The 25,634-nt window shown below is 41.1% G+C and overlaps 4 protein-coding genes across 4 annotated transcripts; 1 reads left to right on the forward strand and 3 right to left on the reverse strand.

Moving 5' to 3' along the window:
- Window positions 1-1,086: 1,086 nt before the first annotated feature.
- On the reverse strand, window positions 1,087-6,834 carry LOC137912809 (extracellular superoxide dismutase [Cu-Zn]-like). The gene is given in 3 exon segments (XM_068756949.1): window positions 1,087-1,110; window positions 1,112-1,694; window positions 6,821-6,834. Coding segments are annotated over 3 exon segments (621 nt in total).
- A 752-nt stretch (window positions 6,835-7,586) lies between these two features.
- On the forward strand, window positions 7,587-13,967 carry LOC137912819 (ATP-dependent RNA helicase DHX15). The gene is made up of 14 exons (XM_068756957.1): window positions 7,587-7,651; window positions 8,542-8,890; window positions 9,026-9,219; window positions 9,306-9,465; window positions 9,680-9,898; window positions 10,002-10,169; window positions 10,313-10,399; window positions 10,488-10,637; window positions 10,787-10,895; window positions 10,999-11,190; window positions 12,289-12,411; window positions 12,917-13,107; window positions 13,223-13,392; window positions 13,491-13,967. Exons 1-14 carry the CDS (start codon window positions 7,587-7,589, stop codon window positions 13,606-13,608), a joined length of 2,295 nt encoding a protein of 764 aa, XP_068613058.1. The 3' UTR covers window positions 13,609-13,967.
- A 1,053-nt stretch (window positions 13,968-15,020) lies between these two features.
- LOC137912802 (solute carrier family 22 member 7-like) lies at window positions 15,021-18,804 on the reverse strand. The gene is made up of 9 exons (XM_068756941.1): window positions 18,424-18,804; window positions 17,375-17,478; window positions 17,142-17,296; window positions 16,809-16,977; window positions 16,451-16,574; window positions 16,213-16,322; window positions 15,914-16,128; window positions 15,364-15,472; window positions 15,021-15,231 (listed from the first exon to the last, which is right to left on the reverse strand). Exons 1-9 carry the CDS (start codon window positions 18,802-18,804, stop codon window positions 15,021-15,023), a joined length of 1,578 nt encoding a protein of 525 aa, XP_068613042.1.
- Window positions 18,805-21,464: 2,660 nt separating this feature from the next.
- On the reverse strand, window positions 21,465-25,115 carry LOC137912808 (solute carrier family 22 member 7-like). The gene is made up of 9 exons (XM_068756948.1): window positions 24,735-25,115; window positions 23,919-24,022; window positions 23,674-23,828; window positions 23,359-23,527; window positions 22,986-23,109; window positions 22,452-22,561; window positions 22,091-22,305; window positions 21,801-21,909; window positions 21,465-21,669 (listed from the first exon to the last, which is right to left on the reverse strand). Exons 1-9 carry the CDS (start codon window positions 25,113-25,115, stop codon window positions 21,465-21,467), a joined length of 1,572 nt encoding a protein of 523 aa, XP_068613049.1.
- Window positions 25,116-25,634: the final 519 nt, after the last annotated feature.

Here is a 25,634-nt window from a genome sequence, read left to right on the forward strand (position 1 = left end):
ATTTTTTTTATATTTTATTATTTTTGGTATTATTTAAGTCGCGTTCTGCCATTATCGTAAAGGTTCTGGAAAACGGGAAGAGTTGACGTTTCATCCGTGTAATTTGTGCTGGTCTTATTATAAGTTTTGCCTTCTACGTTTCGAATTTTCTTAAATATTATAATGACTAAACATTTAATACAAAACACAGTCACGTGGATTTATTGTCAGCTGTGGATCAAAGCAACAATGGGCAAATATATGCATCACACCAAATGAAAAGTCAAGCCAGTAGCATTCATTAATGTCTGCACCAAATTTGGTTCCGTTATTTAGATGTCAGGACATCGATTTGGGGCACAATGCCCTTCTTTATTTATTAAGATGTTTACTCAATCATCATCTATATATTAAGACAATCATCCTATTTGGATAGTCGTGGTTTGCTCAAGGTGCATTCACAGTATCATGTAGTCAGATCACTTAAACGTGTGGTTCTGCCTATTCTAATGTGTTTAACACTGAATGTCCTGCTCAAACACTCGAGGTTTGGGTGACGGAACGTAAGTCTGAAACGTCAGCGTTTAGATCACCAAGCAGAAACCATCCAATATTGTCTCCAGGGTCATTCTGCATTATCTACAGGAGGAGAAAAGAGCTTCCAATGAAAGACTCAATTCTTAGTATTTGTTTAGCTTCATGGTTCTTCAATGATTTGATTTCTTGGTAAAACTCTGATGCCATTGAATGAACCCTCTGCAGAGTCCGATTCATTTCATTTGGCCTGTTGAATAAACCTTGTGATTTTATCATGTGCCGTTTCTGGAACGAACACGCTGCCCAATTTTCTGAGGACCAGAGAGTTCTGGGGCTGCTCAACCCTGTCAGCTGAACATTATGCGGAGTAAATTGTGAAACCTCTTGACAATTAGCACAGATACACACACGCAGACACACAAACGCACACACTTCTGCAGACTTCTACCATTGATGAGGCATAGTAAAACTTTTGCAGGATGCCTTTATTTTTGAATAATTGCTATTTTATGGTATCAGACAAGGCATATAAAAAGTCAATGAAGACAAAGGCTATGAATCGCTGTTAAACTAATTATGGCTCATGTTCCAGATGGCTGGGGGAGGAAATTCCAATCACGCAACAGCCAAGTCTCTGCCCAGCATTCCCATTCAGCAGGCTTCCAATGTCTCCGACTTGCCCCATGTCATCTTGTTTTTCATGGATCACCAACGCTCTTCCGATAATAGATAATCCTCCAAATAGTGTTGCATTCGCTTGCACCATTGCATTGATTTCTCCTCGCTGAGTCTCAAAGTTACCAAAGTCTCCAGGGTGGTGGGGGTGAGGTACTCCATGTGGATTGAAGTGGCTTCCAGTCGAGGAACACCCTTGGCTCAGGTCTCCATGCTGATGGATGTGCACCGGTCTCAGTTTAGAAATATGCACTATGGGGAAACCACTGATCTGAAGAAAGACTTTGAGTTTTCCGTTGGGATAATCTTGCTTAAACAACACCTGGCCATACACTTTGGGCAGACCCTCAGCCAGCGTGGAGCTGGGTCTCACTTTACAGGCTGCATACTGAACACCACTGTTCTCCAAGACCTCTGGTGGAGCCTCAATGTCACTGTGAGCAGAGGCACATTGTAGACAGCCTGCCAGCACAATCAACACTGCTCCTAATTGACTCATTGATCTGAAAGAAAATTAGGAAAAGCATCTTGTACATTTTTTACATTTGCAAGTATCACTTCCACCTCTTCTTGTCCGTTAGAAGTCAATAAAGAGTTCTTTTTACTGCTGGCAATAGCGGGTTTAATGTAGGCTGTAGAACTTTCTTTCTTTACATCCATCAATGCCACCATCAATACCACCATCGATACCACCGTCGAACTAAAAGCAACATAAAATACAATGAAGTACAAATAATTGCATACAAATAAATATGTAAACGTAAATAACATACCTCGCTGGCTGACCCTTACTTCGAGGCAGAAATGAGGACTTTTAACTTGACGTAACTTTTATTGATCTTACTTCGCCTTCTCCTTAACTAGCGTGCATCATTAATTAGTGCACGTGCGGAAACATTTTACTGAACATTAGTTCCGACCCTGAAACGATCAAATAACAATAAATATTTAAATATGCTTAACGCAAAAACTAAAATAGATAAACGAAAATTATGGCAGTAAAACTCCCACCAAAACACAAATCTATTGTGATTTCACTTTAACATACATATATACATAACATATTCAAATTTGTAACATTTACTCTGCTTCTAGCAATAACACAGTTTTGTGTATTGGTCTGTCAAGATACACTGGGTTTGACAGTCCTTTTTCCATCCTTATCCAAGGTTGAATCACTGAGCAACAGCTTTACGTTTCTGATTCTTCCATCCACGCCTGGATAAACTTCTGTTCCTCTTGCTAGTTTCCACTCTTTCTTTTCTACCCTCTTTTACATAAAAAGGTCCAAAACAGTCTATACCACAGTAGGAGAATGGGGGTGTAGATTCCATTCTATCCTCTGGTAAGTCTGACATCCACTGATCTTGAGTATTTCTCCTGTGCTTTCTGCAGGTAGTGCACTTGTAGATGTGTGAAGCAACTGCACTGCTGCATCCTGTGATCCACATTCCATTGGAACGTAGCTCATCGACAGTTATTCCTCTTCCATGATATTTCACTTTCTCATGGCTTGACTTGGGAATAATGGCAGGGTGTTTGATGTGTGGATGAAGAGTAGACCTCGTTATACGTCCTCCCACCCTAAGTACTCCCTGCTCATCAACAAATGGACTTAGGTTGTTCAACTTGTGTGTCTTATCCTTGAGTTGAATGTCCTTTCCTTTAGTTAAGGCTTGGATTTCCTTGCTGAATGTGTTTGCTTGTGCTTCAATTACATCTGGAAGTGTCACTTCCTTTATTTGTGTCTGACAGATGTAATGAACTTTATTCTTTAGCTTTGTACTTTCCTCAGTCTTTGGTATTTCTTGTCTTGCAATGATGCGGTGACTTACTCCAATCGCATCACAGGCTGTATCACGAGAATCACAGTAACTTATTATGCTCCAGCCTAAATCTGTTTTCTGAGCATATGGCTGGTTTTCTTTACCACATACGACTTCTCTTGGCATTAAAGCTTGTGGGCAGTTGTACCCTAACAGGAGCCCTATTTCACAGTCCAGTGCTGGAGCAATATGTTCAGTGAGATGCTCCAAATGTGACCAGGTCCTTGCCGTGCCTGGAGTTGGAATGTGATTGCGATTAGCAGGTATAAAATCACGAGTGTAAACAACCGGCACTGTGAGTTTCTTCTTGGAAAACAGTCCTCTTACTTGCAGAGCTTCAAGTTTAGTACATGGTACGGTTGTTTTCTTAGACGACATAGTTGATAGTTTGAGCTTCACTTGAGTTTTGGTTGTGTCCAAATTGTCTGATACTTCCTTGAGAATGAATGATGAATCACTCTGCGTGTCTAGAAGAGCGTAGACCAGTACTTCTTTGCTTGGTTCACTTTGTGTGGATACATAAACGGGCACTATTGCAGATGTCTGTGTATTACTGCTTTCGTGAGTTACTCTATTGGATGTACTCTCACTGACTATGTCTTGTAACTGTGCTACCTGTTGTGTGGGTTCTTTCTTTGCACTTACTTGTTCTTTCTTTGGCTCTTGTCTTTGTCTTTCTTCATGCAGGCATGTGGGATGAGGTTTTGAGCATGTGCTGCATATCATCCGTTTGCTGCAGTTCTTGGAGAGATGTCCACCATTTAAACAACCAAAACATAGTTTTTCACTGTGAATGAACTTGACTTTCTCAGTGACTGGTTTTTCTGTGAACTTATAACACTTGTGTAAGCCGTGTCCTGCCTTCTTACAAAACACGCAGGAACCCGTACTTCTTTCAGTAGAATTTGTTGTGAAGATTTTTGCTGAATCTTGTCTCCATTGAATCGGTGCGAGTTGAGGTTTTGTCTTGGGTTTTTCAAGGTCACTTTGTCTCATGGCTTGGTACGATGTAATGGGATTACATGCAATACTTGCCTCCTTTGACAGGAACGTTACAAAATGACTGAAGCGTGGGAACTGCTTGTGCTCCAGCTGATACTCTGTGGCTTTCCGGTTCCATCTGTTACTTAACCAGTCTGGGAGTTTAGCAGTAAGTCTTTGGTTCTCAATTCCATCATTGAGGATGTTGAGATTCTCATTGTTGAGCATTGCAGATTGGCAGCTTAATAAGAAGTCTGCAAACTTTCTTAACTCTGCACTGTCTTTTCCTGTGATTTTTGGCCAGGAGTGTAACTTGTCTCTAAAGGCCTTAGCAATGACAAATGGCTCGCCATAACGTTCATTGAGCATATTCCATGCTGCCTCATATGAATCTTCAGAGCCGATCAGAAAGTAACCATCTAAGGCTTCTTTAACAGAGCCACCTACATACATCTGTAGGAAGAATATCTTTTCTGCTGTGGGAATGTTCTTTCTCTCTATTAAAGTCTGAAAAGATGCTTTCCAGTGCTTAAACTTAAGTGGATCCCCACTAAATACTGAGGGTTCTGGTATTGGTAGTCTATTGGCTGATATAGCTTCTGCCAAAACATTTACAAGCTCACCTGTGCTCTCTTGAGTGAAGCTTGGTTCTCTTGGTAGCAGTGAAGGCTGAAAAACAGTATTCTTAACCTCTGTTACATCTGCAGGCTTTACACTGACATGCTCATGGTTTACTGAAAAGTAATCTCCATCATAAACTTGTAGTTTTGCCTTTGCTGCATTGAGCCTTTTCAGATTTTCCAGTCTTTTAATTTCTCTTTTTGAATCCTCAACTGACTTTTTCCTTGCAGCACTTTCCTCTTGTTCTCTCTTTATCATAGTTGCTTTCTCTTGTTCTCTTCGTAACTTGCGCTCAATTTCCTCCTTTTCCTCTAGTAGGCGCTGTGACATAGCTGCAGCTTCCTTTTCTGCAGTTATGTGTTTTTCTTCTTCTTCGAGCATCTGAACCCTTTCTCTGTGTCTCTCTTGTTCAGTCATTATCTGCAGCACAGCCATTGTAGCTTCATACTCTGCAGCAGCTTCTTGTCTTCTGGCAGAGGAAACATTTGAGACATTTGTACCGACTTTAGATGGGCTATAGACTGAGACACTAACAGAGCTTGAGGAGGTAAATATAGAACTAGCATCAGGCCAAATGATAACCTCTTGATCTGCTCCTTTAATGTGAGATTTAGCATTTTCCAAAACAGCATTAGTTATTGATGTGCACTTGTCCAACTTGGAACGCATGTCATGAGGCGGTCCATCAATTGCTCTGTATTCATCATACATATCGTTGAGCTCATCTACTTCTCTCTGAACAGTATATATATGTTCTTCAAGAATGTCAACTGATTCTGCCTTGATTACAGATTTTTTAACAACCTTAACTAATGCTTTCCATCTTTCATAGATGCCATCAAAACGACGTTGGAGCTTTTGTAACTTTTCTTTGTGAAATTCCTTTCCCTTTTCTGAGAGCGTGCGATGCCTTTCACTTCTGCGCTGCTCTCCTTGCACTGTTTCTTCTAAACAGGCTTCATCCACGTGCTCTACTTCTGCAGCTTGTTCTGCATTGTCTACGTCAATTTGTGCTTCATTTGGTTCTGACATTCTTCTTTTTTCTTGAAACGTATTACTTGATGCAAATCTCTTAATTTGACTTGTGAACTTGGTTGCATTAATTCCCTTCTTACCTTGTTGTGCTGTTGTTGTCAGGCTTCACACAGTTCCTTATCGTTTTTCCCTCCTTGCTTTTCCTTTCCAAACATAAACTTTAATGTCTGGCTTCTGGACGTCTTTGTGAGGAAGCAACTGGTGAACGTGTGTGTCCATTAAACATTTGCAGCAGCTTGGTCCTTGGTGCAATGCGCGACGTCGCCACCAGGGGGCCGGGAATCATGCAGGTCCGAGTTCGACTATCACTTCCACCTCTTCTTGTCCGTTAGAAGTCAATAAAGAGTTCTTTTTACTGCTGGCAATAGCGGGTTTAATGTAGGCTGTAGAACTTTCTTTCTTTACATCCATCAATGCCACCATCAATACCACCATCGATACCACCGTCGAACTAAAAGCAACATAAAATACAATGAAGTACAAATAATTGCATACAAATAAATATGTAAACGTAAATAACATACCTCGCTGGCTGACCCTTACTTCGAGGCAGAAATGAGGACTTTTAACTTGACGTAACTTTTATTGATCTTACTTCGCCTTCTCCTTAACTAGCGTGCATCATTAATTAGTGCACGTGCGGAAACATTTTACTGAACATTAGTTCCGACCCTGAAACGATCAAATAACAATAAATATTTAAATATGCTTAACGCAAAAACTAAAATAGATAAACGAAAATTATGGCAGTAAAAAATAGATAAACGAAAATTATGGCAGTAAAAGCAAGAATGATCCTTATTCTGAATCAGCATGAAATTGGCTACTTTCCCCCAGTTTAATGAAAAAGTAAAGCATGTTTTATTAAGTATGAAGCATCGATAAATATTACGTAACGCTAGTTAATAAAGGAAAGGTCCATTGTACGTAAGCCAAGTGATTGTGTTATATTACTTCTCAATATATAGTTTTCCTATTCTAACACAGGTAATACGCGCTTGTTGCCAATCAAAGTCCACACGTTTAATATAATGTACCTAACATTGTTTTAAATGGCCATATCGTCCATGATCAGGAGCGTTATCAAGCCAGCTGTTGTATCACCAAACAAACATGCCGTAGGACTTTACACTGTAAATAAAGACAGACAGGAATCGAGAACTTACCCGTAGAGACGCATTTTCGGCATTGACACTTTTCCCTTAGATTAAACAGCGCACAGCTAATCTAATAAATTCTGATGAACCAGCTGTTATTTAAGTGTTACTGTTACTGTACTGTGTTTTCTGAGTCGAGCATATAAAGAGCGCTCAGTACATATTTAAATTCAAGACCTGACTTGAAGCAACCAATCAGTCGGGTCTGATTGGCCACCCAGCTGATGCTACCGAGAATAGTTTTTTTTATTATTTTGCAAAACAAATGATGCTTGCTTGAGTTTGATGAAGAAATGCTTCTCAGGTCATCATTAGAGATTATGGATAGTGTATAGTTACATATATCATTTTATATTGTGCTATAAGTGTTGCATTATCATCATCAGTTGATTAATACAAAACTTCTAACATACAAAAATCTTGCAGCTCATTTGCTTTTTCATGAGCTGCAAGGGTGCAGGTCATTGCCATTTCCCAGGCTGGCTGGTCAACCATTACCTGAGGGCAAAGTAAATACAAGAGCGACCTCCTGGCCGGTAGGGGGCGGTAATGTAATATGAACACCTGAACTGGAAAGCAGGAAACACGAGCACCGGAACCTGGAAGCCAAGCCTGACCATATTGCCCGGTAGGGGGCGGTAATGTAATATGAACACCTGAACTGGAAAGCAGGAAACACGAGCACCGGAACCTGAAAGCCAAGCCTGACCATATTGCCCGGTAGAATTGTGTTCGCATTATCGCATTGAATATAACCTGCATATTTTTCTTAAAGATGTCTAAAAGACATCGTTTGGATTTGGGTGATGACTACACCAGTAATAAGAAGCGGTCTGACGGGTAAGCAGTGCTTCAAATTAAAATGTCTTCTTGGAAAGAGTTAGGCGCTAGCTAACTGCTACCTGATGCTAGGTCGTTTCGCTAATAGCTAAAATGAATATAGAAGAACCGAGGCAATATAATCAAAGCTTTTGATTTTGTGTATCTGTCACCGTTATTCAATGAGACTCTTATGTTTATGCACGATTATAAATGTGTGTTGCTTAGCCACGTCCAATCTACTGGGGATGGTTGTTGCTAACGCGAAGTACCCAGCTACGTTAATTCATAATTGAGGCACGTGTGTGGCTAACATTGACGGGACCAGATGCTAACAAGCTTCGGTTCATAACTAAAGTTGACTTATTTGGGTTTTATTGGCTAGTAATAATTAAAGAGGCTGTTTTTACTTCTCTAATCTGCTACTGGAAATTAAATACATGTTGCAAGTTTCCACAGACATTCATTTAACCTCCTAAACTTATCACTGATTTGACAGTTTCGTGTTAAATTCCTATTGAACCAGCTGTTTTTTCCCAAAGCATGTAATGTGTTACCCATAGAGAATATGAACATTTAAAATGTGTCTGTTCACTTACATTTAACTGGCTATAACTTTTGGGAAATATGCGGTGCTTGCACTGCTGCACTTAATTTACACATTATGCGTTTTGTTTTTGTTTTTTAAATCTATGCTTATTTGTTTTGAGCTTTTTTTTTGTTATTGATTTTAATGTTCTATATATATATTTGTCTCTGTTGCCCATGTAATTATATTAGTATCTGCGCATGCTATTATTTAGCTAAAAGCAATGAGACTGTTATTGACAGCAAAATTTGTGAGTTGTAAAAATGTGATTTTCCTTACATCATAAATATCTACATTTGATGTCTTTGTCTGGTGTTCACAGGAGAGACCGGGACCGTGACAGGGACCGTGAGGACCGTTCCAGGGAGAGAGATAGAGATAGGGACAGAGACAAGGACAGGGACCGGGACAGAGACAGAGACTCTAGGCCTTATAATGTCCCTTCCAACAGCGCAGTGGTTGTGCCATGCTTGCCTACTCCTAAACAGATCGCCATGCTCCAGCAGATTAACCCATTCACCAACCTACCACACACGCCGCGCTTCCATGAGATCCTAAAGAAAAGGCTGCAGCTTCCAGTGTGGGAGTACAAGGAAAACTTCACCGACATCATCACACGTCACCAGAGCTTTGTTCTTGTTGGAGAGACTGGTTCTGGGAAGACGACGCAGGTCTGACAGACAATAAATCAGCCAGTGTCTTGTGTCTTTCACGCTAAAAGTGACTCTTTTGTAATGTCAGAATGTGTATTTATAGTCCAGTAATCTCCAGTTAAAATGTTGTTAAGCCTTTGCTTTATTCACCAGATCCCTCAATGGTGTTTGGACATCGTTAGGGGCATACCCGGCCCTAAGCGTGCTGTAGCCTGTACTCAGCCGAGGAGAGTGGCGGCAATGAGCGTGGCTCAAAGGGTGGCCGACGAAATGGATGTCATGCTTGGACAGGAGGTCGGCTACTCCATCCGATTCGAGGACTGCAGCTCTGCTAAGACTATACTCAAGTAAGTGACTTAGATCGGCTAATGCACAGAGAACGCTCTTCATGGGGTATTGAGCTAAGAAAGTGTTTATTTTTTTATTTTTGTAGGTATATGACAGATGGTATGCTACTAAGAGAGGCTATGAATGACCCACTTCTGGAGCGATATGGGGTCATCATTCTGGATGAGGCCCACGAGCGAACTCTGGCCACAGATATCCTGATGGGAGTACTGAAAGAGGTGGTGCGTCAAAGACCAGATCTGAAGGTATTTTAACATCGGTGTAGTGTTTGATTGCCTTTAGATGTGTAATGATTTTCTTTTCCTGACATTATCTTTTGAAAAAGTTATGAACTATTGCATCAGAAGTCTCACTGTGAATGTTGACATCGGTGTTTTGTCACCAATAGGTCTGAGAGCAGCAATCATGGCATCGTCATATATGGTTTTTTGATGTAAACCAAGTCCTCTTGATCTCCAGGTAATTGTCATGAGCGCCACGCTAGATGCCGGGAAGTTTCAGGTATACTTCGACAGCTGTCCGCTCCTGACCATCCCTGGACGCACCCACCCCGTGGAGATTTTCTACACTCCCGAACCAGAGCGAGACTACCTTGAGGCAGCGATTCGCACAGTTATCCAGATTCATATGTGTGAGGAAGAAGAGGGTGACTGCCTTCTCTTTCTCACTGGTCAAGAGGTGAGACCCTGTGTTAGTTGTGTAACTGCTCCTGTAGGTATCTGATGGCTGCATTATTTTTGTTCCTCCCCCCACACCAAGTGAACACTCTCTTCTTTCCAAGGAAATTGACGAGGCGTGCAAACGGATCAAACGTGAGGTCGACGACCTTGGACCTGATGTTGGGGACATCAAAATCATTCCTCTGTATTCGACATTACCGCCACAGCAGCAACAAAGGATCTTTGAGCCCCCACCTCCAAAAAAGCCCAGCGGTGCAATTGGAAGAAAGGTGTGTTTTAATTGATGGGACATAAAACATGTATCCTTTATCAATGCCGATGTTTAATTACACTATCGCATAGATATGTTAATGTGGTGCCTACTTGCACCTACTTTGTGGTTTTTGATGGATTTCTGACCTTTTGTTCTTAGGTTGTAGTTTCAACAAACATTGCTGAAACCTCTTTGACTATTGATGGCGTGGTGTTTGTCATTGATCCTGGTTTCGCCAAACAAAAGGTAGGCAAAGCATTACGACGTTTCATCCTCTCTTTAATTTGGATCTTCTTGCGTAAGTCAGCGATATAATGTGGAAATATGCTTCTAGGTTTACAATCCCCGCATAAGAGTTGAGTCTTTGCTCGTCACGGCCATCAGTAAAGCTTCTGCCCAGCAAAGGGCGGGTCGAGCTGGCAGAACACGTCCGGGAAAGTGTTTCCGCCTCTACACCGAGAAGGCCTACAAAACGGAGATGCAGGCAAGAGACCACGCTTACACTTTCATCTTCACTTTGAGATTTGAATCATGGCAAAATTGGTTAATTTAGCCAGTTCTTCACATTTCTTGCTCTTTCACGCTGTTTTTTTTCCCTTTCTGTCTATTAATAACATTATCATCCCCCTCCAGGATAACACATACCCTGAGATTCTTCGATCCAATTTAGGATCTGTTGTGTTGCAGCTGAAAAAGCTCGGCATTGACGACCTTGTGCACTTTGATTTCATGGATCCACCAGGTGAGTCATTCCACACCCGTCTAAATAACGAGACAAGCCAATCTCCACTTGGACATTTCTCTCTGACATTGATGGTGTTCTTTCTTCCTCCGTGCCACCGCAGCTCCTGAGACACTGATGAGGGCCTTGGAGCTGCTGAATTACCTGGCAGCGCTTAACGACGACGGCGACCTAACAGAGCTGGGCTCCATGATGGCAGAGTTCCCGTTGGACCCCCAGCTGGCTAAAATGGTCATTGCCAGCTGCGAGTTCAACTGCTCTAACGAGATTCTGTCCATTACTGCTATGCTGTCAGGTAATGCCCAGAGCTGGGCTGACATCTTCCTTGCCCTCTGTGAGCCATGTGTTTGGGTTAAACACCCAAGTAGTCAGTCAAAACCTCCAGATTGTATCTTATCAACACCCAACTATCATTTCTATGATGCAGTGTCTTTAATTTGGCATTATTAGAATTTTTCCCCCTATATTAAATCCCTTGTAATATGAAGCATCCAAAAGTTTGCCCATCGATGTAAGAAAAAGCTTGATTTATTCTATTTTGTTCAATCCAGTTGGCAGCAAACAGATGGTTCAGTATACATCAAGTTGGCATTTAAATTGTTGCATCAAAGGGTTGCAAATACAGAAAACTGCTGTTGAAGTTAATCAGAAATGCAGGTTGTCATTAAAGTATTCAGCTTTGCGTTTATTCCCCAAATAGGTTTGGTGTTCCTGCTTTGTTTATTGAGAATATTCTGGGGATAACTGGAGAAGCATGTCATGCATAGTTTCGTTAATAAATATTTTAGTTTTTAACTGGAATACCAAAACAAATATTTCTACTTTCCAATACACACAACGGTATGAAATTTGCATGTCACTATCAGAGTATTTTTACTCTATAGTGAATGACATTCCACTCTTCTAGGCTTTAGTGTGTACTGTATGTTAATTGCATTAGCGAGCTCTTCAGTGTGTTTGTTTTATTGCCAGTGTTCACAAATGCTTTGTTTCCATTTTCATCGCATTTATCAGAATTTTCTTCTTAGTGTTACGAATGCAGTATTGGTAGTATCATATGTAGTCCTGAAAGTGTTTTGAAGGACTAACCATTATGTGTTGATACCATTATTTTTAAGACATTGCTGTTGTCCTTAACACTCTGTAGTTGTGTGAAAACTCTTGTTTTACAGATGTGGTTAATTGAGCCCCCTCTCTACGAGCTAATAGCCATTACAGTTGGGAATGACCATGAGAAAAGACTGCTGCCCCCCCTTTGATAAAGCTTGTGATCTTGCCCTGTCCCAACGCAGTGTCAAGTGCCCTAGCATCATAGTCTTTGCTCCGTTTTGCTGTAAATGTTTGACTCATCCCTATGGGCGGCTTTGTTGGGGCCCATACCAACCTTGTTTAGTCCCACAGTGTTTTGTCCGCCCCACGGAGGCTAAGAAGGCAGCAGACGAGTCCAAGATGAGGTTTGCACACATCGACGGAGACCACTTGACGCTGCTCAATGTCTATCACGCCTTCAAACAAAGTGAGCATCTATCTTAAACCCCCCCCCTCCAGACATTAACATCAAACAAAAGTAAATATTGGACCAGTACTGGCTCATAAGATAGTTGTGATGTTAAAAGTGCCTCTAGTTTCAGGGGAACTCAGAAATGTTCCTCTTTCACCACACAAAACTGTCCACAATGGTGTGCAGCGCAGACTTGTATCCTATTTTAGAACCAATCAGAAGTTTATCCATTGATCCCCCCCCCATATTATGTCGCAGCATTAAAATTCTGTCTTTGGGGAAACCCTGTCCTGAGCAGTATAGAAGCTGATATGCTAGCTTTGTCTTACTTAATTGCTGGTGATGTAGCACCAGCAATGTGTCAGATTATCTGATTTTATTTGATTTATTGAAAGCGTCTACAGCTAAAATGTTGAGAAACTGTAACTGCAGCTTCAACCCGGTTTTTCTTAATATCAGTTGAGGCTTATAACCTATTGAGAAGAAGAGAAAACACAACAATTCGTGTCACTCTTTCCAGACCACGAGTCGAACCAGTGGTGCTATGACAACTTTGTCAACTACCGTTCTCTGATGTCTGGTGACAATGTACGGCAGCAGCTTTCCAGAATCATGGAGCGCTTCAACCTGCCGCGCCGTAGCACAGAGTTCACCAGCAGAGATTACTACATCAACATTCGTCGAGCGCTCTGCACAGGCTTCTTCATGCAGGTGATGAGATGATCCTCTAAGATGCTTTCGTAGAATATATCCAAGGTTTACACCAGACGAGCATCGCACTTTGCATGTATTGAGTTCTAAATTCATCCATCTGTTTATTCCTCAGGTGGCTCATTTGGAGCGCACGGGTCATTACCTCACAGTCAAAGACAACCAAGTGGTCCAGTTGCACCCGTCTACAGTCCTTGACCACAAGCCAGAGTGGGTGCTATATAATGAATTTGTCCTCACCACCAAAAACTACATCCGGACTTGTACAGACATCAAACCGGAGTGGTATGTGTGCAAATTAAGTGTAAAGATGAATAATTGAGCTTTGATTGTACATGAGCTCCTGCCAGAATTTTCCCCTGGTCTTCTTTCTTGTGTTCCAGGCTGGTAAAGATTGCCCCTCAGTACTATGAGATGAGCAACTTCCCACAATGTGAAGCTAAAAGACAACTGGAACGAATCGTTGCTAAACTCGAGAGCAAGGAGTACTCCCAGTACTGAACAACAGCCAGTGAGTGCTGAAGAAAAACCACAGGATACTGTAGTTTTAGGTCTCTGTATCATTGTAGCTTGATGTTTTAAAATTAGCATTTGAGTTTTGTTTTTTATATTTTGCTTGCTTTTTTTTTTGTCTGTTTCCCATCAAGTTTAATTATTATAAACTAAATGTCATGTTTAATTAAGTATCAGCAGTAAATAATAGATCAATTGAGATTTTCATCAGGAAAATCAGAAACATGTCTTTCTTGATGTGGTTGAATTTCCTTCAGTTGATGGTTGAGTCCAAAACAAACTGAGCTGTTTTATTTCTTTAATAAAGGAGCTTTGAGTTAATTTCTGTGTACACCTTAATAAGTAAAGCCGTGTGTTGCAAAATTGGTGCCGTCTCCAGAGGACTGTTTTCTTAATGTGAAATTAATTAGATGCAAGAAGAGTTTATGTAATTGGAATACTAAATTTAATGGGTGAGTGCATTTTGATATAAGGTTGTACAATACAGATACACCACCTCAGAAGTACACAATAGTTCTTTAATTTGTTAAGTTGTGCTTAGCAGTCAGCTACATACCATTGTAGAGGTAGCCAGTTAATGCTGCACCGCTACATTTTTAGATCTACAGTAGTTTCGCAAACTTCCGCCGGTCACTTCGCATAGTGCACAAGTTGATATTTGACTTCACTGACAAACTGGATTAACCTTTGTAAGTGTGTCAAAGTGGAGCAGAATGTCAACTAAGACCAAACTGTTGCACCACAGTTTTAATGTGCTAGAAAGATATTAAATCAGTCCTAGTGTGATGTGGAGACATGGGCCACTGGAACCAGCATGTAGCTGGGATTCAAGTTTGCAAAAGGTCAGTCAGAACTCCATCCAGAGTTGTCATTATTGAAAAATCTGATTTATGTTGATTAGTCATGAAATGGTGATCAGGAAAACAAATTCCTGGCTATTAAAGTTTTCAACTGGAAAAAAAAAGTATTTCCAGCTGACTGCTGAGTCACAATAGAAAAAATATGTTTTATTTCTGTAATGAAAGAGCTTTGACTTAATTTCTAATACCACTTAGTTACAAGTATACATAATTGTACCGTTAACATTGGTGTATATATATATATATATAGTACAGTACCATCAGTGTTATACAGTGATCAATTTTCTTGCCAATCTTAATTCCTGCATTAGTATCAGCAATCATTAACACTGAAGAGGTTTTTTTTGTTTGTAGACTGTCAGTGTAGTTGCACATCTTTCAACAGTACCTGACTGATCACAGTCAGCCAAAAAAAGGCCTCCATTTTAAGAATAGATGAGTACAGAAGAGCTAGATCATTGTGTCCATGCATAAGAATCTTGTGACAAAGCTATGAAATGGTTATGTAGGGTCTTGAGCAGAAAAGGTGATGGCTCCAGACTATCTCTGCTGCTCGACATCATCTATGGTCTCTGGCATGCACTTGTTGGAGGTTTCTGGCAGCATTATTGTAACTATTGCCCCCAGCACAGCCACAGAGCACAGCACGACCTGGGGCAGGTCCTTCCACACCTCATCCAGTAAGAAAATGAAAGGAGCCACGGCTGTTCCAATTCGACCAATGCAGTTGTTGTAACCCGTACCAATCTGCCTAAATAAAAAATAAAATACATGCACCTCTTAATCACAGACGGACCTAACATTGTTGCTGTGGATTTCATTAATATAAGGACAATGGAAACATTCTACCAATTTAGATGAAAAGGAAAGTATGGCTACTCACCTTATGACAGTGGGGAGCAACTCTGAAGTGTAGAGTGCAATGGTTGCAAAGGTTGCTGAAGAAAAGCCTTTACCAATAACTGCTATCACTGTTATGATCAGAGACAGATCTGGAAACAGGACAGAAGTAACAGCAGTGACTTTGCAGTGATAAACTGTGACGTTTTGGAAACAAAAGCAAGGATGAGAAAATGCTTCTAGGAATACGTCTTGGAATCATGGTGAAGGAGATGAAGAAAGACCTCTTAGCGTGTCGTCTTGAAACATTGGCAGGGGACAGCATGAAAACGACTAAATTAAAGAGGCAGTTGCAGACCAGTCACCCAAGTTAGTGGGTAAGCCGCCAGAGTTTTTCAAGAGGAAACTTCATGAATGTCAAAAGCAGGAAAGTGGTTTAAAACAAACGGACGATGTAAATAACTAATATTGTAACCAAACAAGAAGCTTTAACTGGTTAGAAGTTGAAGCCCCCCCCCCCCATAACATCATAACATTGGTATTAGGGGCATTCAGGCCTCATCAAAAAGGGATATAAGCCTGTGAATGTTTACCTTTAGATAGTAAAATGTTGATTCCAAGACAGATCGCAACCATCAGCTGAGCTCCCACCACCGTGGATCGTCTGCCTATCTTATCCAGCAAGAAGTAAAGTGATAATTTTGCTGGGATCTCAATCAAAGAATAAGCAAACTGGGTGAAATAAATATCCAACCAGAAGCCTGTAATGTGGAAGCTGATGGCAAAATATGAAGCTGAAACACAAAACCTGGGGGAAGAGAAAATGGAAACTCGGCTCAAATGAACAGTCTGTTTTAAAATGATTGAAACAGTGGTTTTAGTGGGTACAGACCATAGTAAACCAGTGCAGAGGGCCAGTTTCCTCATTTTGGGTGTTCTCATCATATCAAGCAAAGAATAGGTCCGATCTCTTTTCTCAGTCACAACAATGGCTGATAATGTCTGAGAAATTCAGAACAGCATTATGAACAGGATTAGTGAATGTAACAGTAGAAAAAGTCATCTGGAAGATTTCAACCCCTCTGATTTCTCTTTGTTCTATTGAATTATGAAACAACTTGAATGCTAACCTCCGTTTTAATTGCGTCAATGAAATTCTCTGCTTGGTTCATCTTGGCACATTTCTTCAGATACATATGAGCTTGTTCGTGCTTTCCATTGGCTATGAGCCACCTTGCTGACTCTGGAAGCCACCTAATGTTGAAGGAAGAAGCATTTTAAACAATTCATTAATGGTTCAGAATGCCACTGCAGGATTACATAATAAAGATTGAACTTAGCATATATTAATTCCCCCGTTATATGGTATATGGTACTCAGGCATTGGGTGAAGAAATACTTTCGTAAGTACGCCGTGCTGCTCAAAAATACGATTATCCCATACGACAACACGGGAAAACTGTATAGCTGACAGGTATGCATTCTTACCTCCACATAATGACGACCAGGATCAGAGGTGAGGTGACACTAACAGTTAACCACCGCCAGTCAGTCACAAGGTAAGCAATTCCTGCAAATAATGCACTCCCAAATGTCCAGGGTAAGGTGTGAATCACTCCCACCAGCTTCCTGTGCTCGACGTCCACCCACTCCACAGCTGCAAACAGGAAACACCTTTTCACTTCACAAACATCACAATTATAAAGAAACTTTGCAAACTTGAAATATTTTATTTTCTATTTATAACCCTAACCGGGTTGTGATTCCTTCTTTGGTGAACAGAATGTGAACGTTACAACGTAAATTTAAATATATATTTACATAGGACTGCTGCAATGATGAGGATTCCATTCATACAAAACCCAGTGAAGAATCTCAGCACCACAAACATCACATAGGAAGTAGAGAAAGCACTCGAAAAACCGAAGAGCATTGCACACACGTGCGCCACCAGGATCATGCTCCTCCTGCCAAACCTACGAGGAGTTCAATTTATAGTTTAAAGATCAAAGTTAGAGGCAAAAGATTAGCAACCATGCAGCAAAAAGGCCCACCTGTCACTCAGACTTCCAAAAGTAATTGCTCCGATCATCGCTCCGATAAAGAAGATGGTGGCAGCTGCTTTATTCTTCCCTCGTCTTTCACACACTAAGTCCCACTTGTTTGAAACGATGAAAGGATTAAAACATGCCAGGCTGATCAACCACAAAAAACAAATTATGACGAGTGTGTATTCTTCACCGCGTGTGAATAATCGGACATGGAAAGAAAACATGTTTATGTTGGAGAACATTTGCGCTTTAGTTTGTTGTTTTACAATTCAACCCTTGTGCGCTCCTGAAATTTACTACCCTCTGGACACTTTCTTTTGTACATGTGTGAAAAAAACTGGTATAAAATCATCATACATAATGTAGTTTTTTTTTCTTCATGTGGAACAACTTCACATCTGCTCAAGAATAAGCGGATTTTCAGTATTTTTATTTAAACTTTAAATGCCAGTTTAAATAATTTATTCATAATTTGTTTTCCATAATGTTTTTTACAAAACTTTATTTTTCTATAAAATAAATAGGATGACGGGATTTTGGTGGTGATTAGTGTCTTGGATATGTAAATAATTAACAACAAATTCGATTTGATTGCATTACAATTTTTTTATGTAGTTCCAAATGACTTGAATTGACTTTCACTGAAAATCGCATTTTAACTTCCTGCCAATACAGTGTAAAACCATGCACTCTGTAATGCCAGCATTTTATTTTGAAGAAAAGTTGTGACATTTTTACTTTAATCCACCAGTTGTTGCTTTGATGCATGATGATTTTAAAGCAGTTTAATTATATACGTGTACTTTTGGCCACGCCCACACAGGTGTCCAGAGGGTGCAAAATGCATCAATGGAAAATAAAAGGACGTGCAAGAATAAAATACACTGGATTGCAAACATTTCACAAAAGAAACATTCTTGCAAAAATTCATGCCACAAACTGTAACACGGCCAAAATGGTCAGCAAAACAAAAGGAACAAACAAAACGAATAAATAATAACGATAAAGATAATAGTGTGCAAAAATACAAGGAGGGCCTAAATATCACTCACCTGTAAAGTCACAGTCGACCTGAAGGTGGCGTTGTCGTACACCCATCCAGTCTGGCATGGCACCGTCCCTGCTTCAGTCAAGTTGGAGGAGTTTAGCAGCAGGTGATACTGAGGTTCTGCAAACATTCGACAGGAGCTCGGAGTCCCGTCCTCCTGGACAGGAATACTAACAACAAGCTTCTCCTCCATGGATAAATTCCCAAAAACATCTCCGTCATCCAAAGAGCTGAAGTCGCAGCGGTGAGGAGGAACGTCAGCGATGAAGTTGTTGAGCATGAAGTGACAGGGAATTGAGAGACGGCTAAAGAAGAGCATCACCAGGACCATCTTCTGATATCTCCCAAACCCATTGATTCTCGCCAGAACGCTCTCGAACCTCATCGTGGACTCACGGACGGGCGCGCAAAAGAAGCGCCTCTCCTCTTCTCAAATCCGGATTGAAACCTGGACGCAGATTTGTCGCTCTGATTTACGCCTGCGTCTGATTGGCTCTAATTACGTCGGCACGTTTGCAAGCGACGGCAGCAAAAAATAATAATAAAAAAAAACCAAATGCGCGTCATGTCATGTAGTGCGTGTTATTTAACATCAGCAAGGGACATGGGGACACCCCGGGCCTTATCAGGATAAGTAAGTTAATATTTTACTTCACTGATATTGAATTAACCTTTCCCAAGGCTAACGTGAATAGTGACTGTCTTTAATCCACCGACGGGGAAGGATGACGCGCGGACACGTGGGTCCGTGATTTATAATGTAGTTGCGTTTTCTATCAATTCTGTTTTTATGTCCAAGCATTAAACTCGGATTTACGGTCATCTGAGGGAAACTTATTTTTACCTTTATTTTATTTTTTTACGTAAGTGGTTCATCATGCCGCCGCCGCTACCTGGGCACTCCTGTCAGAACACCATGACATAGTAAAAATAAATAAATAATAAGTACACAAAATTATATTTTTATTCAAGGCTGAGCGTAAAAACGATTGATGCGTAAAACGATTGATGCGTAAAACGGAGAAGTCTCCGATAGAATACTCTCTCGTCTTCTGCTGCGGCTCGGCTCGGCTCGGCTCGGCTCGGTTCGGTTCAAGCCCACCTGGCTCCGTTCTCGCCGCAGCTCTTTCTGCATCGCGCACGCAGCTGCCCACACCGTGCACGAAATCAAAAAACCCGTCTCGCGTTTCCTGACGCTTCTCGTCAACGTGTGGTCTCCGTGACGTGATTCTTCTTCTTCCTGTTACCTGCCTCCCTTTGCCCCGCGCGCGCGCACACACCTGTCGCTCGCTCTTTGATTGCGGCCTGGGTCTGTGTGGCCTTCAGGGGCAGTTCAAAAATGGACGACTGCATGCAAATATGTCGATCCAATGTACTCTGCTTCCGATTGGCTCTAATGACATTGGACAAATGATCAAATACGTGTCAAGTCGTATAGTGCGGGTATTGCTTTGCCATAAGACTTGTAATTTCACATCGAGGGAACTCCGGACACCCCTGGCCTAGTCGGGATTAAGAAATTAATATTTTACTTCACTGACACATTAACCTTTTTCAAAGCCAATGTGAGGTAAGATTCAAAATAAAGTCTGAGAGCATTCAAGTGGCCGTAGTGATTGTTTATCATCCATTGACAGAGAGGGACGACACGTGAACACCTCGGTCTGTCAGGTAAACCTTTTTCATTTTCCTGATATTTAAAAAAAAAATAGTTCACGTCTAACGGATCAACTTTTATCTGCGTGGCCACATTTCGTTTGAAGGTGTTGTGGATGAAAACCTATCCCTATCTAATGTGGGTTAATCAGTAATACTGGATGAAATGTGGATTAGGCATTATATGAGATGCCGTTACACATCCATTTGGAGAAGAGTCAGCTTAGGTGGCAGGGGGCATCTATTTCGGATGCCCCCTGGACGCCTCCCTGGGGAAGTGTTCCGTGCATGTCCCACTGGGAGGAGGCCTCGGGGAAGACTCCGGACACGCTGCAGAGACTATGTCTCTAGGCTGGCCTGGGAACGCCTCTGGATCCCCCCCCCCCCCCCCCCCCTGGAGGAGGTGGCTGGGGAGGGGGAAGGCTTGAAATCCCTGCTGAGACTGTTGCCTTCGTGACCCGACAATTGCAGAACAATGAAGAATAAATGAAGAGTGAGGGAGGGAGAGAGAGATTTTCAAGAGGAATTAGGATATCTTGAGTTACAGTAGTCTCATCAGGTTGCAATAAATGCATGGACCAACTTCTCAGCGTCTCTTTTAATACACAGTATTATTAGTGATATTTCTTTTCTTCCTGATTATAAAAACCAGAACACATTTCTTTAAACTTGTAACTTTAAAGGCTATATGCTTAAAATATTCACGGTGCCCTATTTTTCGAGACCGATTATCTCCTTTTTCAGTAGTGAAAAGAGATGTGATGAGAGAAAACGGCTCCAAATCTGATCTCGTAGCAGTGTGTTCATCTGACTTAAAGCCTCTGAAAAGAGACAAACAGCCCGGATACAATATTTGGTAAGACCAGATTTTGCATCCACCTTCTTTCCAGCATGGATCAGAGTCATAAGTATGGAACTGAATATGCTCTTATACAAGTAGTTAAATGCATTTTGATGATAAGAGGCTATATATTACTACACATGCCGCCTCACTGAAGTGCACAGTAGTGTATTTTCAACATGCATTAAACAGCGCATATAGGTCCTTTGGAATTTGTTTATTTTAGCAGCCAGCTGACTACCATAGGAGTATTGGGCAGTACAGTACATAAGTGAATACATTTAATCTTAAAGCAGTATAGCTCCCAACTAGTCAAAGGAAACTCACAACAGCTCGCATGGAAAAAACTTAAAGTTGATAAATGAATAAAAATATAAAAACAAAATACACAAGACAGTTTTTAAAATTTTAGTTGAAAAATAAATACAAACTTGAAACAATCTTAGAAGGGTACATCTCTGTGTAAAATAAACACGCACACACACACACAACCCTTAGCCAAAATCATGACATCATATTGAAAGGTCAGGGACCAAAAATAGTTGGGCTCACTGCTCGATATCGTCTATGGTCTCTGGCATGCACTTGTTGGAGGTTTCTGGCAGAGTCCTCGTAACTATTGCCCCCAGCACCGTCATACAGCACAGCACGACCTGGGGCAGATCCGTCCACACCTCATCCAGTAAGAGAACGAAAGGAGCCACAGCTGTACTAATTTGACCAATGCAGGAGTTGCAGCCCATGCCAATCTGCCTAAATGACAGATAATAATAGCAACAAAGGAGATTAGCATCATTGCTGTGAATAAAATAATTACTCTACATTACAAAAACAAATCTGTTCATTCTGCTGTTTTAAATGAGAAGGAAACTCTGGCTACTCACCTTACTACAGTGGGATAGAGCTCTGAAGTGTAGAGGACAATAGCTGCCATGCCTGCTGCAGAAAACCCTTTACCAATAACTGCTATCACTGTTATGATCAGAGACAGATCTGGAAACAGGACAGAAGTAACAGCAGTGATGTCAGATGTGGATTTCATTAAAAGTACTTGAATTCCTTGTGTAGTTTGTTCCTATGTATTAATACTGTAGTCTCTTGTTACTACCAAACTGTTTTATTTTAAACCAACATAATATCATAAATCGTAGATATAAAGTCTGTCAGTGTTTACCTTTAGGTAGTAAAATGTTGATTCCAAGACAGATCGCAACCATCAGCTGAGCTCCCACCACCGTGGAGCGTCTGCCAATCTTATCCAGTAAGAAGTAAAGTGATATTTTACCTGGGATCTCAATCAAAGAATAAGCAAACTGGGTGAAATAAATATCCAACCAGAAGCCTGTGATGTGGAAGCTGATGGCAAAATATGTAGTTGATAGACAAGCCCTGAGGGAAGAGAAGATGGAAAATCAAATGAATAGTCCGTTAAGTAAGAATTGCTCATCTGTATCTTTTAAAATTCACTGGCCACAATGTTAAAAATATTACAAAGACCTAGGAGTTATTGATAAATATTTTTATTGGGTACAGACCACAGTAAACCAGTGCAGAGGGCCAGCTTCCTCATTTTGGGTGTTCTTATCAGATCAAGCAAAGAATATACCCGATCTCTTTTCTCAGTCACAACAATGGCTGATAATGTCTGAGAAATCCAGAGCAGCATTATGAACAGGATTAGTGACTACAGGGGGTCGTCGATGTATGACCTATGCGACTTGCGACAGTTTACTTTACGACCACACTGGTCTGTTGTGGTTTTATTTTCTGTGTACGACGTGTTTTTACGACATACCGACTCCCGAGCGGACGAATCAAGTGTACGAAAATTTTCTCCGGTCTCACCCATGATGTTTCCTAAGAGGAAATAGTCTCTTTCTACTCCTCATTTACAGTATCATGATTGCAGCATAATATACTTAGGGTAATTTAACATGGGCTGACTATCGACCAAATCATAAGTCGACGACCCCCTGTATAACAGTGCAACAGAAAGGGTCATCTGGAAGATTTCAACCCCTTTGATTTCTCTTTGTTCTATTGAATAATGAAACAACTTGAATGCTAACCTCCGTTTTAATTGCGTCAATGAAATTCTCTGCTTGGTTCATCTTGGCACATTTCTTCAAATACATATGAGCTTGTTCGTGCTTTCCATTGGCTATGAGCCACCTTGCTGACTCAGGAAGCCACCTGATGTTGAAGGAAGAAGCATTTTTATAATGCATTAATGGTTCAGAATACTACAGCATGTACGCATTTCGTTGTGCACCGCAGGATAACTCTTGTTTAGTGAACATATAACAGTTGACAAGACTAAATTGTGTGCGCAATCAATACTTTCCCATTGATAATATTGCTAAGCACAAACTTAAATCAGGACCGATCTCTTTCTGGGTTTACTGTAGGGGGGGGGACATCAGAGCTGCTTTTCATTCTTACCTCCACATGATGATGACCAGGATCAGAGGTGAGGTGACACTAACAGTTAACCACCGCCAGTCAGTCACAAGGTAAGCAACGCCTGCAAATAATGCACTCCCAAATGCCCAGGCCAAGCTGTCAATCACTCCCACCAGCTTCCTGTGCTCGACGTCCACCCACTCCACAGCTGCAAACAAGAAACACCTTTTCACTTTCCAAACATCACAATTCTGAGGAAACGTGAGATATTTTAATTTCTGCAGGCCTACATTTGGTGCCTTCTCAGGTTAATACAATGTTAGGTTTAAAACATAAATACAAACATATAATTACTGAGGGCTCCTGCAATGACGAGGACACCAGTTACACAGAACCCAGTGAAGAATCTCAGCACCACAAACATCACATAGGAAGTAGAGAGAGCACTCGCAAAACCGAAGAGCATTGCAGACACGTACGACACCAGGATCATGCTCCTCCTGCCAAACCTATGAGGAGTTCAATTAGCATTTTAATGATCATTTGAAGCACCATGTAATCAAAGTTATAAGCAAAATAAAAGTCACTAAAAGGCCCACCTGTCACTCAGACTTCCAAAAGTAATGGCTCCCATCGTCGCTCCGATAAAGAAGATGGTGGCACTTGCTTTATTTTTTCCTCGTCTTTCACACACCAAGTCCCACTTAAAAATATATATATATATGCACATGTATGGATAAAATAATAAGTGTAACATGCTTAAAAACCTACGATATAGTTAAAAATAGGCACCCTTTTCATTTTATTTTGTTCTAAGAGCACGAGGTGGCAAATAACACTGTGTAGCAACCTAAACTTAAAGGAGAGCAGAAAATCCTGCAGTTGCACTCATCTCAAGCGGATGATGTCAGCACCTTTGTTTATACAGACGGGATAATGCTACTAAAAATCACATGTATGCACCCCAGCGTAAGGGACAATGGGGTCTGTAAACCCCCAGCAATGTGTAGAGTTGTTCAGTAATTCTGGAATGTGTTGTAATCTGAAGTTAGTCACTTTGTGATTTATAAATTGTTGTCTGAAATGCAATTTGATAATGCCATTGATTGAGTTAGACTCATTTTAGGTGTTTCTATACGGATAGCTTGAGAACAACACTCACAGACAATTAAACTGGTGATCTAGCTTTTCTTTTTTTAGATATACAGTGTCTGAATGATCAAGCACTGACACAATAGCAAATCAAATTCTGCATAGGGCTCCTATAATGTTTGGCCAGGTGCTGGATTTGTCAAAATTATATTAATACTTTGTTATTATTTATTTATTTATTGCATACAAAAGTTGGGTTTGCTATTGTGAACATTTCCACTTGAGTTTGTCTGATGTTTTAAGACATAAATCATGTAAATCACCTGAGAGGTCACAGTCGACCTGAAGGTGGCGTTGTCGTACACCCATCCGGTCTGGCATGGCGCCGTCCCTGCTTCAGTAAAGTTGGAGGAGTTTAGCAGCAGGTGATACTGAGGTTCTGCAAACATTCGACAGGAGCTCGGAGTCCCATCCTCCTGGACAGGAATACTAACAACAAGCTTCTCCTCCATGGATAAATTCCTAAAAACATCTCCGTCATCCAAAGAGCTGAAGTCGCAGCGGTGAGGAGGAACGTCCGCGATGAAGTTGTTGAGCATGAAGTGACAGGGAATTGAGAGACGGCCAATGAAGGAGATTACGAGGATCATCTTCTGAAATCTCCCAAATCCATTAATTCCTGCTAGAACGCTCTCGAACCTCATCGTGGACTACCAAGAGATGCAAAATGTCTTCCTGTGAGAAAAACAATGAGTACTCTGTCCTCACGCTTTGGAAACTTGAATGACGTGAACCACAAATGTACTCATCCGTCTGTGTTGATGCTATGATCCGCACTACTCTGTCTCTGATTGGCTCAGAATGATCATCACGCTGTCTCGGGTTTAGCGTAGAGCCAACTTTTGAGGAGAACTTCCTTTTATGCAGGGCAGGTTATGGCTTCAGGATCTGTAAATTGTCCATGAGAGCAAAGGTCAACCCCTCTTAGCAGAATAACACAAGTTAATATTGTACTGACACTGAGTTAACCTTTGTCTTCGCTGCTGTAAAGCACCCTGTGAACTGAGCCTAGTACAGAGCAGTAATACTGTTATGACCTTCACAACACAGTGAATATCAGTTCTTTGGATATTCTTTCATTGTCCTTGGTTGCCAGCTACCTACCATAGTAGTTGTTAGGCAGTGACCAATACACAACCCAAAATACCTGCAGGGTTCTTGAG

This window comes from Brachionichthys hirsutus, unplaced genomic scaffold, assembly GCF_040956055.1.
Source record: "Brachionichthys hirsutus isolate HB-005 unplaced genomic scaffold, CSIRO-AGI_Bhir_v1 contig_247, whole genome shotgun sequence".
Classification (NCBI taxonomy): domain Eukaryota; kingdom Metazoa; phylum Chordata; class Actinopteri; order Lophiiformes; family Brachionichthyidae; genus Brachionichthys; species Brachionichthys hirsutus.